At 39.0% G+C, this 20,878-nt stretch overlaps 1 protein-coding gene across 3 annotated transcripts in view; it reads left to right on the forward strand.

The window, feature by feature from the left end:
* The first annotated feature begins 7,014 nt into the window (after positions 1-7,014).
* The window catches only part of tll1 (tolloid-like 1), a 75,707-nt gene continuing 61,843 nt past the window's right edge, over positions 7,015-20,878 (forward strand). For 2 of the 3 annotated variants that reach the window (XM_030141399.1, XM_030141418.1), the window contains exons 1-2: positions 7,015-7,230; positions 9,303-9,795. In XM_030141399.1, coding sequence (XP_029997259.1) covers positions 9,615-9,795 — 181 coding nt within the window. In that variant the 5' untranslated portion in view covers positions 7,015-7,230; positions 9,303-9,614. The remainder of the gene's footprint in view (positions 7,231-9,302; positions 9,796-20,878) is intronic. The other variant, XM_030141408.1, reaches the window with a different exon arrangement.

The following is a 20,878-nucleotide window of genomic DNA, read 5'->3' on the forward strand; positions in this document are numbered from 1 at the left end:
GGAGATAGTTTACAGTTATCACCTCTCGAGTAACAATGGACAGTAACAGCTATTAGTTATACGAGAGTCAAACCTACACATTGGGTCTTTGTGTGTTTCCTGGAGGAGTGGGTCAAGAAGTCACTTAAAAAACCTTTATATTTTTTATTTTATTTGTCTCTTTTCAGCCAAGTAAAATTAACTCAGCACAAAATTGCTGTTGTACTTGAATAGTTTCTTGTTATCTGTACTTAACTCGATTTCTGACAACTTTTTACTTGTACTCCCTATATTTTGATATAAGTATCTGTACTTGCTAGTTCTTACATTTTCAGCAAACTCTTGTTACTTTAGTTCTGATGCATTTAAGAGGAATTATCTGTTATTTTTATTTTGCATCCTGGTGTAGCTTCCTAAGACAGAGACTGATTTGACCTAAAGTGAAAGAAAAGTAACACATAGAATATACAGCAGAGTTTATAACAGACTTTATGTGTCCATCAGTGCATATCTAACAAGAAAGACAAGACAAACAAGTAACAAGATGCCAAGTATGTAAAAGATCAAACAAGGTGAAAATGATGCAAAAGACAAAATAAGATTGTGTAAAAAATGGAATAAGACAAGAATAGGAAAAAATGTGATGAAAATGACATAAAAGACGTTATAACAAAAAAGAAATCACAACAAATCAGATATGAATAGAAGACCGCAGCGCTGTAAGAACATGTGTCATATTGCTTTTAGTCCTATTGCTGACTTTGAAAAGCTAATTTCTTTTGCTTTTTTGATCATTTAAAGTTAGAATGGTTTGACCTGTGAGCTTCATTCTAGCTTTGCAGAGAAACATCCAGGAGAATTGTCCTGATAGAGGTTAATTCCTACTTTTAGACTTCCAATAAGTAAAGAATCACTACATCTACATTTACGAGTCTTTTTCTATTCAAGTGTATTTGTACTTAAATGAAAACGTGTGCACTTTTTTCAACAAATGATGAAGGAATTCAACAACCTTTTGAAAGCTCCTGAACAACATCCAAGCATTATCACCCTCTGTTGTTCACTCCACTGTGGTGTCAGCAGACTGTCTTCCTGTGGCATTTTAGCCAAAAGGTGATGGATTTCTCTGGGCACCCATTTGCTCCCTCTGGGGGAATTTCATAAAACACCATCAGTATCAGCAGAGCCAAAGAAAAAACTACTTACAACTACTACTTACTTTTCTCTTACCTCAGGTGTTCATATCTCTAGACAGATAATCTATCCTCCATTTCCTTTACCTTTATCCCATTCTTTCAACAACTGTCTGTCTTTATTTAAATTTTTTTGTGGCCTTCTGCTTTACCCATTGGATCACTGTGGAGTTTTGTCTACTTCAAATGAGACATGAGTTTCTAACTGGCCATCAGCTCCATATGATATGAGAACATGGCTTGTAATAAATAAATACTGTAGCGCAGGGGTGTCAAGCTCATTTCAGTTCAGGCTCCACATCCAGTCCACTACGATCTACAGTGTGCCGGACCAGTAAAATATTAATAAAAAAAAAACAAAAAAACATGTAGATTATGTCAACTCCAATTTTTGTCTCTTCATTTTAGTGCACAAAAGTAAAATTACATGCTTAAAATGTTTACATTTATAAACTGCTTAGGATAAATGAGTGCAGTTTAACAGTATTATATCTCAGATTCTCATTTACACATGTACATTACAACGTACAGATCACAGTAGATCTACTAATACACGAAACATGTAGTAACAGGCAGAATACTGGTAAAATTACACTTCTCTTAAAGGAGTAATATTTTGGTTTTTTAAATGGAATTATGCATTTTAAAATGGTCTACATAAACTGTAAATGTTATGCTTGGGTCTGAATTCTTCATTAATTCAACTCCACAGGTCCATCTTCAACCCTATTTCTGAGTAATAAGATAGGATAGAGAAAGAGATAGGTTGTTTTGAGCGCTGGCCCTTTAAATGTGCATGAGCCGCCTCACGCCCCACCCCTTCCAGGCTGTTGACCGTGCTTTCTGTCGCGTTCAGCCACTTATGTTTGTTAATACAACCAACAGCTGAACATTTTAGGTAATCGTATCGAAGTTTGGACATATTTTCTGTATGGACTACGACTGCTGCTACTGATAAACAATTATGTCGTACTTGGAGAAATATTTGTCGGAAGTCTTGACCTTATATGTGCAAATGTCGTGATGTAACTAGTTACAAAATGTAACAAATTAAGAAAGAATTGAAACGGGTCATAGAAATCCGCTAGATTTTTGCCGGAATGAATATAAAGATAGTTTTGCAGCACCTGGAGGGTTCAAATTCAAACTTGATTGATTGATTCAAACTATTAGGGTCCAAATACACAAATAAATGTACCAAAGACTAATAAAAGTGGGTTCAGCAAAATATGACCCCTTTAAGACATCTCAGGTTGTTCATATTTACTCCAGTTATTTACATTTTTTGGTAAAGGATAGTTTGTAAATGTAAATATTTTCATGTAATTTCCCTGTTTTACACTAAAACAAAGAGAAAAAATTGTAGTTGTCAGTATTTGTAGGTTATTATGATAATTTTTTTCTGGTCTGAGCCACTTGAGATTGAATTGGGCTGAATGTGGAGCCTGAAGTAAAATGATTGTTAATATCTTCAGTGTAACTTTTGCATTTCACAATTTCATCCCATGGGTCAGACTGGACCCTTAGGTGGGACAATTTTGGCCCGCAGGCCATATGTTTGACACCCATGCTTTAGAGTGTATGTTTGCTACAGTACGTGTCCTATGTCTATCTGCTTTAATATAAAAACTGCTATCAGAGCCCTCAGACATTTCAGTGTTTAATTCCTCTGTTCATCCTATGCTCAGTGAACAGAGAAATAACAATCCATATTTCAACAGGGTATTATTTAAGAAATTACACATTAAACACAACATTAATATAAGTGAGTCATTAGAACTATAAGAAGTTAAGGTTCAACAGCTTAAATAATTAAATACATGACTTAATAAGTTTTATCTTCTGTGGGGATTTATTTGTCAACATTTTTGGCCATTCATTATGTTATACTGTAGGTCTTTATTTATAATAACTGCAGGAACTGGAGTCAAATGTATTGGCTCATAATCTTTACTATGGTGCTCTGAATGATTCGGCCCATTGGAAACCAGCTGATGTATCATTGCTTCATCTCTTTTTGGTCTTGTTCATATCAGTGAGGGATGAAAATTGATAAGATTTCATTTATACCAATGCCAGAATAATTTTTTTCATTTTTTAAATCAATTTCCTTACGGATTTCTGATGAGTTTTCTGTGTGAGAAAAAAAGTGTGTGTGAAAACTTCATCTGTATGAAGACAGTGATTTTCTCATCCAGGGAAAATATCAGCTGATTCTGTATGTGTTGTCCGAATGTTATGATACAGGATGTTTACAGCTAGTAACGGAAGTACTTCTCCTTTGGGAAACAGTGACAAACACTTGGCATTCCTGGAATTTAAAGCTTCAGTTGGCATTTGTTGGCACCATCAAGCAAATATTTCATAGTGACCTTTCAGATGATTGTAATTCAAGTCTGAAAGGAAACCAGACTTACTTCCTCTTGGCTCTGTTTTCAGCCTTTAGAAAATGTATCCTATGACAAAATATTTCAGCTGATCTCAGGTGTTTTGAGACAATTAGCAGCTCTAAAGACCATTCACAGAATTCAGTTGATATGTCCCTGTAGAAAAGTTATGCTCTTCCCTGTTATGCACCATGGGACATGGAAAAAACAAAAAAACAAAGATTTGTATTAGTCGTATCAGTAGCACCAGACATAATTTTTTGATCTTGCTGAATTATATATAATTATACATAATTGCGTATCTGATGTTTACCAGTTTTAACAGGCATTTTACAAGTTGCAGTCCATTGTAAAACTGTTGACGTATCAGACTTTAAGAATATATAAATAGAAAAACTTCATCACTGAAAGACATGGAAGTGCCGTCATCGTAACCGTCTCCCCACTGTTTGATCTCAGTTCTTGAAGATGTCTCTGCAGCTTCAATGCGACCAGACTGTGGCTTCTTTTAAGACTTTTTCCACCTGGTTCTCAGAAATCAAGGTGAAATATGCTGAAATATGCAGTTTTGGTGTTAGTGACATATTTTATATGAAATGCTAAATGAGATGTTGCTCAATCTTACTTTGCTATTTGACTTTCTTCACTTGTGAAGTCAAAAATTCATTTGGTTGTAAAGTTAATACTGGATCAAAAATGTATATCTTTGGCCACTGACCACAAATCATTATTTTCTATGAATCCTGGTTCCATGGAGCTCTGTTGTAGGGTTGGAACCTCCCCTCTCTACTGAACACACTGTGTGGCTCATCACAGAAGCAGCATGGCAGCTTCACTAATGTCATGTTTTAACTCTGCTTTTTAATAGAAGCATGAAAATGCATTGAGTCATCCATCTGTATATTCATTCTGTGCTTAGGACTAAGATAAGAGCTTCAGGAGGAGGGTGTGTGTAGTGATATCTGGCATCTTTTTAGTTGATTAGATGGTTTGTCGGTTGGTACATCCCATTAAATATGTAATATTTATGGAACAACATGACAGAGAGTCAGTAATTTGGCACAAAAGCTCTCTTTGAATCGTTGGTGAGCTGATGGGATTTTGGTGATGGAACATCTAAGGTCAAGTTTGCTCAGTTTTCACAAATACATTTTTGGCAGTAACTCATGAGTTTAGAAAATGATGCAAAGATTGTGGAAACATCTGTCTGAACTCATGGTTCTTGGCTTCATATGAACTCATGTAGTGTTAAAAACATTGCAGCCCTGATTGTATAGAAAGATGTTTCTGTATATTTGGTGTTTCCACTTTCACTTAAAACAATTATTTTCCTGATATTACATCTGAAACAGTTGGAACCCTTATTTATAAATTAGATGGCACGATGTGGACAGTTTCTCCCTCTCTGCCTTGACACCTCTTTATTACAGCATTAGCAGTAGATGTATGGGATTGACATGCACAAGTGGACAGGAAAACACCAGCATCGGTAAAATTAATTGATAACTTTTTAGGCATACAGTCTGAAAAATTAGACACTTTGGACAATTGGATCCCCATTCCCACTGTCAATACATGCAAACTTGCAAGTATTTTGTTGGAAGCAATCTTTGTTTAAATAAGCAGATTTTAACCCATAAAGACCCAAACATCCACCGTCAACCAAAAGCATTAACTGATCTGAACTGTTCAATACCTGTTGATCCACTAATCCTATGAATACATGTAAACAATTGGTGTAAAATACAGTTTGTCATCTTTACATGGTCATCAGATATGACCCATTTTGACATCCAAACGTGGAAAACCATCATCTTCTGCAAAATTGATTCACCAGTAAAACCCATGGTGTTCGATCAATGGCAGTGGATGGGCACAGCTGTTTTGTGTTCAGTTATTGATATCTTTGCTGAAAAGAGTCAGTTTTTCTTCAGTTTTCTCTGTTTCAGATATAATAACCCTCAACTTTAATCTGAGCTTTTATGAACATCTACATGATCAGTAAATTAAATATAAGAAAATACTTGATTTGCACTGAAAATTCACAAAATACAAAATATCATTTATTATGATAAATGGTGATAAATCACTTAAGAAAGGAAAACAAATATTTGGGAACTGCCTCAAAAGTCACACTGAATCTTTATGGATTAACTCACTACAGTAACATGTTAAAAAGACTACATGCGCTAGCCCATGACTGTACGCAAATTTTTATTGGTCAAGTACTTTTTTTTTTTGGAAGCCACTGTTGTCTTCAGTTTCATTTTTCCAGTGGGTTAGGGCACAAACTTTGGTGATTTCCTTATCTGATTACACGTTTGTTTATATTCCAGCCTGGAGCCACATTTCAGAGGTGGTTTAGTTCTGTAGAAAATAAACACTGCATTTCCATGTTCACGCAGTGGGCCTTAAAGACAACTTCATAAATCATTTTATTGTGTTACAACAGCACAATAAGGAGAAAAGTAAAACCACTGCACACTGGCAAAAGCTGGTTTATGTCTCAAGTTTTAAAAGTTTCATCAAGAGCTTGGGTTTTTGTATATTTTTACAAAGTGGTGATTGTCAGAAACATAGCAAGAATATAAATATACTAAAGCAATGTAACTGACTGAATTCAATCCATTTGTGAACTGCATCCTATCATTTTCACAGTAAAAGATTTTGGACAGAGTAAACATTTAAAATTTTATGAGAACAATGCAAACCTTGCGAAGAGAAAAGCCACTGCATATAGAATTGATAGGAAATTGTGTTTGAAGAAAAAAAGCTAATAATAAAGCTCCAGTACCTGCAGACCACAGCACTTGGGGGAGTCTCAAGGGGCTGCTGCACAAATCGAGGATTCCTCATGCAGTGTGTGTGGTTTCAGGAGGGTTGGGGGAGTGTGTGTGTGTGTGTGTGTGTGTGTGTGTGGGGGGGGGGGGGTTGGTGCTGGCGGTGGTCAGCATGCTGGGTCAGAATGCTTGCTTGGTACTTTCACAGAGTTTCAGAGAGAGGGACTGGTCGATAAATGCTTTAAATAGGGACCCAAATACCCGCACACAGCATTAATCTCAATGGCTGGATCCTATTTAAGAAGGAAGCATTTTGCTGAATTGACTGGCTGGATGGCAACCACACAGAGGTACAGTACTAAGTGGTTGGAGAGGCCTGATCCTGAACCACAGTCAATGCCCTCCCAAGTGTTAATTAGAAATTCTCAGGAGGGAAATCCAGACCAGATATAGGCTACACAGAAACACCGCACGAGGCACACAGGTCTGCACTTAAGTTTGGGATTATTGTCACCTATTTTAGGGACAAAAGCAGGAGTGTTTTGGCCTGCAGTAAATAAACTCCGTGTGTAGGTACGTGCCTGTGTGTGTGTGTGGGATTTGTGTCCACGGCCCGGGGCGTGTATAGTGGACAGCTTGCGGCTTTATTGATAGAGTGACGTCAGTGCTCCGGTGCTTCTCCCCGAGGGCAGGATTAGTCGGGAGCAGGAGAGACAGCGCTCCGGTAATCTCCCGGTAATAAATGGGGGGGAGACGGGCACGTTCTAAAGACTGACGCCCCCTGAGTTCAGTGAAGAAGACCCCCACCATTCCGCTCCCCTGAAGCATGATGGGTCGCTTGGTGTCGCCGCTGCAGCAGAGTGACGCGGCCTGGACAGGTAAACGCAGCAGGTAAGCTGTAGACGGCAGGCTGAAGGCGTCTCAGGAGGATTTATCTTGGCAAGGTGTTCGCCGCTTGTCTGTCAACAACTGCTGCTGTTTTATTTGTGTCCACCGTGTTTGTTTCGGCTGCATTTAGAAGATTATAGGTGGTTGTGGACAACTTTACAGCGTGTGCAAAATGAGGATAAAGGACTTTAACAGACAGTGAATGCATGTGGGTTTTTTCTCCTCTGTGTTAGAAAACAACTACACAAACACTGGTGTTTTAGGCATGCAGTGAGGATGAACCCAACTGATCTATGTTGAATCATCTGTTCAGTGACCCACCAGTAGCCTACTTATTCACAACTAATATGTGACATATGGCACTGCGTCAACACTGATGCTGCTATATATGTTACTTATGAGGTCATTTATTAACCCCTTCATGCATGAATTATGAGAACCTTAATCAAGATTTTTTTTTCCTGAGTGTTTTTATTCCTCTTTAGGCATGAAAAAAAAAAACCCAATGTGATTGAATTTTTTTTTTTTTTTTTTTTTTTTTTTTAAATCAACCTGTTTTTCATGGAGTTACAAAAATGTCCACTCAGTTACACCATGAATTTTATTCTTGAAGCAAAGAAACATGTATTTAAAACCCAATATCATAAAGTGATATGAAAACAGTGAAATGAAACCATGTTTAATGCAGCTAGTCTGATGTTTTCTCACATTTTAACATATTCTAATACTAGTTATTACTCACTTCATGGAGATAATATGCAAACAATAAATATTAACAATTGATTTCCACTCAAGAACCAATCAAGAACAGCAAAGTTACAATAATGGTATGAATTGGAGTTTATGAGATGATGCATAAGTGTCCACTGTGTTGGTTGATATGGAACTAAAACAACAAAACCCATGAATATACAAGAGTAAAGCTGTAGAGTAACTGTCCACTGTAGTGACCACTATGCATGAAAAGGTTAACACGCACATACGTCCTTCTATTTGAACGTAAAGGTACAGAAATAAACAAGATAATGTCATAGTAAATAGTTAAATTTATATATTTGTCTCTAAGGTGACCTCTGCGCTCTGAAGAGGTCACATATGGCTTTTGGAAATTATAAGCTGCTTTTTTGCAGCTATTTTTGAAGAGTAAACGATGAATGAAAAATTAAGAAGTAGCTGATAATCATAATGAAAATAACAGTTTCAGCTTGAATCCAATTTTCTTTCTTTTTTTTTGCAGTGTTACATTGATTCTGGGCTGTGTTTTGCCTCTAATATGAATATATTTCCACTTCTTTCGCTTTTGTGTCTCAGTGCTCAGTTTTATTTCATTGTTTCTCATCTGCAGTATCTTGACAGTGGATCTTTAGTGTCTGTCTCTAACACAGGCTCCAAGAGGTGAGAATAGACCATAAAGACATCCGTGGCTGTAATATCGACAGACGTTTATGGTTTGGCTGTCACCTACTTGGCACCTGCCTCTGAATAACCAGATAACACCCATTAGCACCAGCTCTAAGGGCCGATGGATACTAAAACCCACGGGCTGATGATTTTGTAACCACCCTGTTACTTTTACCGCTACCGGTTTTTTTTGTTTTTTTTTTAACAGTAAATTCTCGGGGCTTTGTGTAAGCAAAAGTCCAATAAGGATCAGTCCCTCCATTGTAAGGTGTATTTATTTATTTATTTATTTTAGAGAGAGGAGTGCAAGGGTTTTATGAGCGATGATGAAGAAGAAAGTTTTGTTTCTACAGCGCATGAGCCAGGAGTGCAGGTATTAGACGGTGTGTGTGTGTGTGTGTGTATGTGTGTGTGTGTGTATGTGTTTTATGTGTTTGTGGAGGCGGTGCGTTGACTCGGGTTGAGAGAGATAGTACCACCACCGGACGAGAGAGAGAGAGAGAGAGAGAGAGAGAGAGAGAGAGAGAGACAGACAGACAGACAGACACCAGAGCTGCTTGGAAACATGTTAGGCGGATGTTTCTCGTGAGCAGCTGCACACAGACTCGTGCGTCTTTGCGCGCACACATCATCCAGTCCTGACTCCTCCACCTTCTTTCTCGTGTGTCCCACAGCAGCTTCACCTGCGAAGCCACGGCGGAGGACAGCGGAGTTCCACAGCGGACACAGTGCTGACACCGACAGGGACGGACACACAGACGCACACATACACCTCAGTGTACTTGGACCATGGAGGAGAACCCGGCAGAGTAACTTGGAGCGGCCGACAGTACCCAGAGCCAGACTGACACACAGGAGGGAACGGTGTTCACCATGACCCGTTAAATTCCTGCCATCGATGCGTTCTGTTTGGAGAGTGGATTGACCATCTCCTCACAGCACAGGAGACGAGCAGAGGCCTTTATTCCTTTTATTTCTACCTTCAGATGGACCGAGTGCCCCCGGCACTGGCCGCTAAGATGCGCTGGATCACATTGGTGTTTGCCGGCTTGACTTTCTGGGGCAAAGTGACTATTTGTAACTGTTTCGACTACGAGGAGCCAGATTATGATTATTATGAAGAGGACAGAGCGGAGACTATTGACTACAAAGATCCGTGCAAAGCCGGTGAGTCCTGCTTTTACTCTAGTAGTTTTTTTTTGTTTGGTTTTAACTTGGAGGTTCAGTTCCTATTTCCCCTTTTCCTGGTGAGTCGCAGGTCACTGTTGCGCCGCGAGCGCTGGCTTTAAGGTGGCACGTGCTTGTGTGTATGAGAGATGACAACATTAGTGCGTGCATGTGGGTGTGCACGCGCTGGTCCAGATGCCCTGCCCGTCTTTCCCCAGCCTCCATCACCGATAAGTCAGTGTCTGTTTTTGATCCCGCGGCGGATGCCACGTGCAGCCCGGTGACGGTCCTGCTCAGACGACACACACACACACACACACACACACACACACACACACACACACACACACACACACATGCAGTCCGTGCAACTCTTCCAGACTAAATTGGGGATGTGCATGAGTTCACAGACTGCGCATTTAAGTGTGTTTGTGCGTCCAGATGTTAAATCAGCCATCAGCGAAGACGAGAAACAGCTGGACTGTGACAAAAAAACTGTACCAAAACATTGTGTGCTCTCTGTTTAACACACACACACACACACACACACACACACACACACACACACACACACACACACACACTGCTGAAAAACTGTAGGACATATAATATAATGACCTGCTGTGGTCCCATAAGACCTATAATTTACAACGCGCGTGTGAAAGCTCAGTGTCAGCTAACATATATGGAATAACAACATAAATGACTACATAAACTGTGTGACCAGTCACTGATATAAATGAATCACATCCTCATAAGGACAGTTTTAGCCTCAGTTTATTAGGCTATAGTTTTTTTTTTTGTTTTTTTGTTTTTTTAAATATGTGCAGGGTTTTTATTGCGCTCCACCCAAAATGAACTCATGTTTTTGTCATAAACTCTGGAGATTCACTTAAGATATTATACCATCTCTGGATTCAAGGAAGCTCTTTACCTTGTGTTTGTTAAATCATATGTTATTTGACCTTTATGTATGCTTTTTGTGACATCGTTCCACTTGCTATAATTATTGGCATCACTGTTATTAAAGTCATGGTGTTATTTGTGTTATTTTGATAAGGAATTAAATCCAGAGGGTTAGATTTCTTTATTCGACAAAATATGTCAAAGTTCACAGGGTAGGAGTGTGTCTTATGTTACGTAACATGTAGGTGCAGTAGAGCTGCAACAATTAATTGATTAATTGATCAGTTGTCAACTACAAAATGAATGGCTAACTATTTTGGTAACTGATTCAGGTTTTATCATTTTATTTGTTAGGTAAAAATTCTCAGATTCCAGTTTATTCATTTTTAGTGTTGTGTGGTTTCTTTACTGTTCTATGACTTTGAATGTCAATGTGTGCTGTGTGACACATCCATCCACATTTCTCCTCATTTTCTGATATTTTATAGACAAACACCTCATCAGATAATCAAGAAAATATTACCTGGATGAATCACAAATTAAAAGAATTGATACTTGCAGCACTAATAGGCAATCAGAAGGGACTTTTCCTGCAGTACTGTGGACTGAAAGTGTTGAATTCAGAAAGAAAATGTAGCAAATATAGCATAGGTAAGCTGACTGAGGAAGTATACAATTACATTAAAGCGCAGCACAGTTTTCCTGCTTTACACAGTTTTCTTTCCATCCCTGGTGTCTCTACTTTCATCTTACAGTCAGATGGTTTGTGTTTTGGTGTGTTAAGAAATATGTGTAAGTCAGACTTAATGTAGAAATCAGTGATTTCACCAATATCAGACCATGAAGGAAAGCTCAGGGAGGATTCACATGTTAACCTTGTCACAGTTGTATCAGCATCATCCCTCAACAGCAAGTGAGGAAGGTCCTGTCCTCTCCTCGTTTCTCCTCTCCTGTTTCCTCCTCTCCTCGTTTCTCTTCTCCTCTCCTTGTTTCTCCTCTCCTCGTTTCTCCTGTTCTCTCCTCTCCTTGTTTCTCCTGTTCTCTCCTCTCCTTGTTTCTCCTGTTCTCTCCTCTCCTTGTTTCTCCTCTCCTCGTTCCTCCTCGTTTCTTCTCGTTTCTCCTCTCCTCTATTCTCCTCGTTTCTCCTCTCCTTGTTTCTCCTCTCCTCATTTCTCCTCGTTTCTCCTCTCCTCTCCTCGTTTCTCCTCTCCTCTCCTCATTTCTCCTCTCCTCATTTCTCCTCTCCTCTCCTCGTTTTGTTTATGTATGTTTATGCATGTGTGTTTTAATGGCACTTTGCAGCCTTCATGTTGTCTGCGATGACACATTGGACTGATAAGACCTCCACCCAGAGCACTAAGCGTCCACAAGCTGACCGACAAACATTCCTCACATACCAAATACACAAACCTGACAAATCCTGGACACTGGCCAGTGTGTGTATGTGTGTGCTTGTATGGGTGATTTTCTGTTGATACTGCAGTCCTGTAAGTCTGTGGTTTTTAGTTCTGCTAAGAACCTTATGCGGTGCGTGTGTATTTGGATGAAAGCCTGGCAAGTTACAGGGAGACAGTCAGTCTACATATGTTTGAGTAACTGAGCAACTCTTGAAGGTTAAAATAACCAAGTGAGAAAACAGGCAATGTTTTTATTTGCTGGAAATATGTGCTGTTTCCCAAGAAGTAGAGCAGTGAAGTCACATCTGAGGAAATGTTAACACTCATTCATTGATTTTCTGAATCGCTTAGTCCTCGACAGGGTCTTCGGGGTGCCAGAGCCTGTCCCAGTTACCAATGGGTGAAGGCGGGGTCCACCCTGGATGTTCATCACAGCACTGACATACAGACCAACAACCATTCACCCTCACATTTACATTTTTATCATAGGTGATTTAGGTTGACCAGTTAAGGAATCTGGGAGGAAGCTGGAGGACCTGCAGAGAACCCACAGACACGGGGAGAACATGCAAACTCCACAGAAGTCTTAAAAGCATTCAGTAATTACAGCTGTCAGTCATGTATTTAACCCCTATCCCCACCTGTCAGAGAACACCTGTGATTGTCCATAGTTTGCATCACAGGGTAGATTTTCTACAGTCTGTAGAAGTGGGTCAAACCCTGCAGCTTTAATTGTACACATTTACATGGAAAGTCATTCCACCTAGAGCAAATAAATCACATTACATCCTTCACTGACTTTCTGTGTTTATGTTTCTACTTGTTCTCACTCGACATTTCTATGTTGAAGCACAGAACTATCTACACCAGACACTGAACATTCACTTCTTTTTTATCTCACATTCTCCAATCTAATCTTATTTCTCACAGCTGACTGATAAATTAAATTTAAATGATGTATCACAACTTGTTCGATGTGATGTTTAGTAAATAACTATATCATAAACAAATGGCCTCATGGAAGAACCATTTGTACTGACAATTTTGTTAAGTGTCACATGAGAAGATACCACATTCACTTGTTTTGTATTTTGAACACAATTTCCATGTGGCGCAGCCCTTTTGTAAGAATCATATGTAATTGTAGTATTATAGTTTTGTAATTTTTGTAGTTTATCATAGTATTGTAGTTTCTTGTAATTCTAACCTACATTATTTACTAGATTATGTGTATATAATTATTCTTCATATCATATACCGCCATTGAGGCAAAATATATTGAGATATTCAATAAACTTAGCATTTGATGATTTAAAACAGTTTCAAGCAAAATGCCAAATATTGTCCTGTTTCGACTTCTCAAATCTAAGAGGTGGCCACATTTCTTGGATTCATGTTACTTTAAATCAGTGTTTCTCAACAGGGACAGTACCCCACCCCCCTGGGGGCTTTGGGACACCATTAGGTGCATTTGGAACGAGAAAGCTGAAAGGGGGTGCTGAGATGGAAATGAGGGGCATTAGTCCCCCCCATTCCACTCCTGCGCAATAAGCTTCATCTTGCCAAAATGTCAGTTTAATTGTAACTTAATTTCAATGAAAGCATTTTTTTGTGATACTAGGTGATTTCACGTATAGAACATGTTTGAACCACAAGAACGTCATTAATTCTTGTCTGCAATAAGCTTTGTCACACACACACCCCTTTTGTGTGTGTGTGTGTGTGTGTGTGTGTGTGTGGGGGCTCATGATGACGTAAAGGGGCGTTTATTCAATAAACGTTGAGAAACACTGTTTTAATTGTATCGTACTCTTACACAGATACATATACACTGTATTGCCAAAAGTATTGGCTCACCCATCCAAATAATCAGAATCAGGTGTTCCAGTCACTTCCATGGCCACAGGTGTATAAAATCAAGCACCTAGGCATGCAGACTGCTTTTACAAACATTTGTGAAAGAATGGGTCGCTCTCAGGAGCTCAGTGAATTCCAGAGTGGAACTGTGATAGGATGCCACCTGTGCAACAAATCCAATCGTGAAATTTCCTGGCTCCTAAATATTCCACAGTCAACTGTCAGCTGTATTATAAGAAAGTGGAAGTGTTTGGGAATGACAGCAACTCAGCCACAAAGTGATAGGCCACGTAAACTGACGGAGCGGGGTCAGCGGATGCTGAGGCGCATAGTGCGAAGAGGTCGCCAACTTTCTGCAGTCAATGGCTACAGACCTCCAAACTTCATGTGGCCTTCAGATTAGCTCTAGAACAGTGCGCAGAGAGCTTCATGGAATGGGTTTCCATGGGCGAGCAGCTGCATCCAAGCCATACATCACCAAGTGCAATGCAAAGCGCCGGATACAGTGGTGTAAAGTACGCCGCCACTGGACTCTAGAGCAGTGGAGGCACGTTCTCTGGAGTGACCAATCGCGCTTCTCCATCTGGCAATCTGATGGACGGGTCTGGGTTTGGCGGTCGCTAGGAGAACGATTCTTGTCGGACCGCATTGTGCCAAGTGTAAAGTTTGGTGGAGGGGGGATTATGGTGTGGGGTTGTTTTTCAGGAGCTGGGCTTGGCCCCTTAGTTCCAGTTAAAGGAACTGGGAATGCTTCAGCATACCAAGACATTTTGGACAATTCCATGCTCCCAACTTTGTGGGAACAGTTTGGAGCTGGCCCCTTCCTCTTCCAACATGACTGTGCACCAGTGCACAAAGCAAGGTCCATAAAGACATGGATGACAGAGTCTGGTGTGGATGAACTGGACTGGCCTGCACAGAGTCCTGACCTCAACCCCATAGAACACCTTTGGGATGAATTAGAGCGGAGACTGAGAACCAGGCCTTCTGTCCAACATCAGTGTGGGATCTCACAAATGCGCTTCTGGAGGAATGGTCAAAAATTCCCATGAACACACTCCTAAACCTTGTGGAAAGCCTTCCCAGAAGAGTTGAAGCTGTTATAGCTGCAAAGGGTGGACCCACGTCATATTGAACCCCATAGACAAGGAATGGGATGTCATTTAAATTCATATGCGAGTCAAGGCAGGTGAGCAAATACTTTTGGCAATATAGTGTATATCATATTCTTTTTTGTAAAATTTCTTTATTAATGTTTTCAGTTAACATATTATCATTAGTCACAATGGCTGACTTACACATAAACAAGAACTGTAAATTCAGTCAGAGGTGTGTACTATCTGGCATCATATTGTGTTCAAACAGTTCTCTTAAGTAATACCAATAGTTTTGTGAGGCAACAGAAATCTTGTCTTCATCCTTGTGTCCAAATGAACATTTGTGCCAAATTGAAAAAACAAAACAAAGAATCCTCAAGGTATCCCTGACATATAACATTCATAAGAATGGACAGACATGAGGCCACAGCAAACTTCATATTTAACCTTTGACCTTTGTCCACCAACATTGTTTTAGTTCATACATTTGCGCAGGTGTATGTTCCTGTGGTACTATGTGTCAGATGTAACAGACGTACAGACCTCTTATGGAGATCAGCGTGAACATGTGTAATTTCTGCTGTAGGGTTCTTTCAATTGAAACAACAAACGATGAGACATCACACTGCAGATCCAATACTTCAATATTCATTCATTAAGCAATAAAAACCCTTAACATCTAAAATTAATCACTGAGCATGTCACTAAAATGTACCTCAGTAAAACAGCGTACATTTTCATCCACATTACCGGTACGTATTATGATGTATTTACACATTATGTCATTTCATTATATTGCAAGTAATATTGAACATTAATATTACACAGGTAAATGTACAAGTAACACGATTAAATGTAAGTATGGTGGATTTTAATTGGTGGAAACATGACAAATAAAGCAGATAACTTAGTTGTCTTGAGATATTTTAATAAGAAAATGCTACACGCTACATGCTGCATACATTAAAGATCGAATGTGGTCAAAGCTTTTCTTGTGTTCATTGTATGCCTCTAGAATTGTCCTATCACCCCCATCCAAAGGACTGCATAAATGGATAGTACTGTATATATCACTGATGTGTGCATTTTTTCTACATGAATGATGGTATTTTTCTGTATTGTTGAGAATTTCATTAATAATTTCATTGGAAAAATAGCACAACAGAGGAATCAGTGATGAACCTGGTCTTTCCATGGCGTGCTCCCTCTTTGTTATCAGAGTGTAAAGAGCCGGTGGTCGTGTCTTTCGGAGCATATAGCTTGTAAGAAGTGGAAGCATAGCTCATTCCAGGCCTGACCCTGTGGCATCGGTCTGAGTGGTTGGTATTCCACCTCCTGTTTTTGCTGGGAAAACACAAGGGGAATATTTGGCTGTCTGCTTATCTCCTCCGAGTCCCGCGCTGGTAGACAGGAGAACACACACTTCCAGGCCTTTGTGAAGTGATTTCCCCACGCAAACACACATACACACACATACCCACACACTTAATACACACACATGCAGAGCTCCCTCCATTCACCCGCGCTTATCTCTTCCTGGTTGTCTGCATCCTGCTACTCAGCTGGAGATGACACACACACACACACATGCACGTACAAACACACACATACGCACTTACACTCTCTCCTACGCTCACTCAAGAGTCATTCATGCTTCCTTCCAAATCACTGTTCTCATAAAATGCTCACACACACGGAGTGAAAACTAAACAAACCTCTGCGTCCGAACGAAGCGGTGGGTCGTTTCTTCAGGAGTGACCCAAGACACCGGCTGCCTGTTGTCTTCTGCAGATACAATAGTCATGTATCATAGCAGAGTGCAATAACACACAAGCACGAACCATACAATGCATTTTCTTATACGCATATACAAACACATTGTAGCGCTCATGTTACAGTACAAGATCTGAATCTTGTGCAGCCTTCGCTACAGTCCCATTACAAATGTATCTATATTTGTTCTTTGAAAGACAATTTAAACAGAAAGTGGTGCCTCATTATTAGATGTCACTGTGCAACAATGATGCAGTATGATGGCGACTGTCACTTTGGAGAGCCAGGTCGGGTAAAGAGTTGCTAGTGTCAAGCTCATGAGCACTTATGTAAAATGGATAGTTACATCACAGTTTCCTTTGAATCTCAATCAGGACCTTCCACTTGAGCAGAAGTCTCCACCCTGCTGCTTACATGAAGTGTTCACATACTCACTAAATTTATGTGAGAAAATATCCAAGTTTTTGCTCTACTTCCAAAATCATAGTTTATTTCCATGGTCCATCAAAATGAATATTCCACTAATATTGCTGTTGAGGTGGTCATGCACACTCCATCAAAAATAGTGTTTTTCAAAGTTTTTCACTGGTTGCAGATGCAGCCGTTGCATAATGTGAACACTCTCTCCTGTTTTTTCAAATCTCGTCTTTTCAATGTAAGCTCAAATCCAAAAAACTTCTGATATTCTCTTTCATAATGTTTAAAAGTAGGTGCCTGTATCTGTATGACCAGAAATTAGGACTTTATTTCTCTATGAGAGACTCATTGTCTCTATCCCAGGTGACTATAAACAGGGGCTCTATGTCACATGAGGTACAACTTGCAAATGAGACACATATTCCAAATGTATACTTGAGTGAAATATCCTCATAAATGTTGAATAAGCATTTTCCACATGTCTAATTTGGAAAATTGCTCATGTGGAAAAAGTCCAAATTTAGAATAGAACATCAAATTCTGAAAGTAAGTAAATTTATTTCCCACAGATATTCAGGTGAAGGCCTGTTGCTACGTCATAGTGGCATTATGGGAAACACAGGCCCAGCTCATACATTGCATTACAGTGTATTTTCACAGGTGCCGCAGTGACCACTTGTCGCTTGATCTGTATTCCTGGTTCTTTGTGAATGCACTCATGTACATTATTTCCATTTTCAAATATATAGCAGCTCTCTACAGGCTTTTTGACCATTTTAGACATAACCAGTTTATGTGTTTTGGTTGATTCATGCAAACTGGGACTTGTGTTGATGACATCAGTTGTGCTGATGGTTCTTCATTGTGGTCTGGTGTGTATTTGCATCCATACTGCTTAACCTATAAAGACCCAAAAACAGCTACCATCTACCAAAACCATCTACTGATCTAAAATGTTTAATGACTTCTCATTCACTAATCCCATCAATACATATAAATAATTGGTGTAAAATGCAGTTAGTCATCTTTTCATGGTAATCAGATATGACCCATTTGGAGGAGGCTCCATAGTGAACATAGGGACACCGTCTTCTTCTACAGTATTGATTCACCAGTAAAACCCATGGAGTTGGATCAATGACAGTGGATGGAGACACTTGGTTTATGTTCAGTTAGTGACATATTTTGCTGAAAAAGTCACTTTTTCTTCAGTTTCTTCTGTTTCTGATATAACAACCCTTAACTATAATCTGAGCTTTTATGAACATCTACATCAGGGGTGTCCAAACTTTTTTTAAAGAGGGCCAGATCTGATAATGTGGAGATTGACAGGGGCCAGTGGTCCCTTCGGACGTTTTTTAAACAGTAAAAATTACATATAAAAGCGATAATTTTAAAAACAACTTTATTTTCATTGTCAATATATCATTTTTTTAAAATGGCAATGTAACCAAATCTAAGCCACTCAGGTGTGAACAAATTAAAAAAAAAACATTTCTGCCTTCCTTTCACATCTGGAGTCAGATAACATAGAACAAACCGTGTGGAGTATCTTAAACGTCCAAGAAGTTGATAAAAATCTTAACCCCACATTCATTTTAAACATGACTTAAATCAGTAATCATTACTCATATATTACTCAGTAATGTAAAGTCTGTAAACGTTTAAGATGAAAACATATGACTTTTACTCTTGTCTTTCACAAAATCATTCAGAAAGTAATATTTGTGTCACATCTACAAGTACATAACACCAGCAATTATAGGCAACTAACCTGGCAACTTGGTAGCCTGCCCTGGTGGTGAATTCATTGAACTCCCAGGTTCACATGAAGAGTCACTGTTGTGAGTTTAAAGCAGCTTGAATTTGCTTCACTTTTTCAGAACGCTCACTCCCTGCTAGCTTGTCGTATGCGTTAGCATGTTTTGTCTGCTAGTGTGTCTTTACATTGAATTCCTTAAACAAGACAACAGTCTCTTGACAAATTAGGCAAACACAATCACCTCGATTTTCAGTGAAAAAAGTTTGTAATTCCCATCTCTCCTGGAAGCGGCGGCCCTCACTGTCAACTTCCGTTTTTTTTTTTTTATTTACATGCGCCATGGTTAGAAATCAGCGAAAATGGTTCACGGCAAAGTCACAGAGCCAGATAGAGTTAGAGTGGTGCTGCCACCATGAGGTGAAAGGAGAAACTGCATTTTGAACCTTTTATGATTCATGTACTCAGATCAACAGTCCAAGCGGGCCATAAATAATACATTATAAAACCAAAGCTGTGGGCCGTATAAAATCTGACCGCGGGCCGTGATTGGCCCCCGGGCCGGACTTTGGACATGCCTGATCTACATGAACAGTGAATTAAATATAAGAAAACAACATGATTTTTACTGTAAAAGAAAACAAAATACAGAGGATAATATTATAATAAATGGTGATAAATCACTTCACAGTTAAATATAAAGAAAAAAAAAATATTTTGGAACTGCCACATAATTAGCACTGGGTCTTTATGGGTTAAACTGGTAATATATAGTGCACAACAGCTCCAAATGGAGTTTTGTCATGAGCACATCCACATATGTTCTTATCAGCTTTTGATCAGTTTGTTCAGGGTGCCCAGTGTTCACAGGTGTGAACAAAGCCACAGTGACAATGGGATGCCACAGTTGGATCATGAACAATCCATGCTAAAGTATAGAAACACAACTGGCTTTTCCACTGTCAGAACACTCTGAAAATCTTTTGCATGTAGTTGCATCTTTTGTGAGTATTCATATTTTTGCGTCTTTGTTGATTCTTGATGTTTTTGTTGTCTTTGTTGAGTCTTCTGAGGATGTTTTCATCTTTATGCAGCTTGTTACGTCTTTTACATTGTTTTCATTTTGTTACATCTTTTACATGATGCTTCTTTTTTTCATTTTGTTGCATCTTTTATATTGTTTTTGCTTTGAATTGTAAATTATGCCATTTTTGTCTTGGTAAATTCTTTATATAGTTTTCATCTTTTATGACTGACACCTCTCCTCTGTAGTTCACATCGCTGATAATATCAACATTTATAAACTCTTCCACATTGCACTCTTCTACTTTAGTTTGACAAATTAATTCACATATCACTATTGTCATGTATTTATTATTTTATGGTTAGTGAAGACATCACAGCTTGAAATGTAATTATTTGCGTACAGATGTAGCAGATCTTTTAGATTTAGCAGATTAGTACAGTGAGTCATAGTGTTACTATGTACAACCTAATTTGTCCACTACGTTTTTTTGTGTTCATTCACTACAAACAGCAAATATAATTCTGTACTGATTGCCAGAGGCTCTTACTGTCGAACAATGTGTGTTGGACTGTGAGTGTTTCAAAACATATCAGGATCTCCAGTTCTCCCAAGGACATTTTCCCAGAATGTCTCCTGTTTGCACTGCATGATTTATAAATGAATGGTTAAACTGTATCATGGTTTGTGTTGGCATGATGTAGATAGTCTTATGTTTCTTTTTTGGAATCAGGTGGCTGTCAGATGCTCAAACTGCTTGTGTTGATTTACATTTAATAGCAATTTCTATATTGTGTCAGTAGACAAAGAGCTGTGTGTAACTGTGATTTGAGCTTTTTAGCCAGTGAAACCC

Source organism: Sphaeramia orbicularis, chromosome 1 (genome assembly GCF_902148855.1).
Source record: "Sphaeramia orbicularis chromosome 1, fSphaOr1.1, whole genome shotgun sequence".
Lineage (NCBI taxonomy): Eukaryota > Metazoa > Chordata > Actinopteri > Kurtiformes > Apogonidae > Sphaeramia > Sphaeramia orbicularis.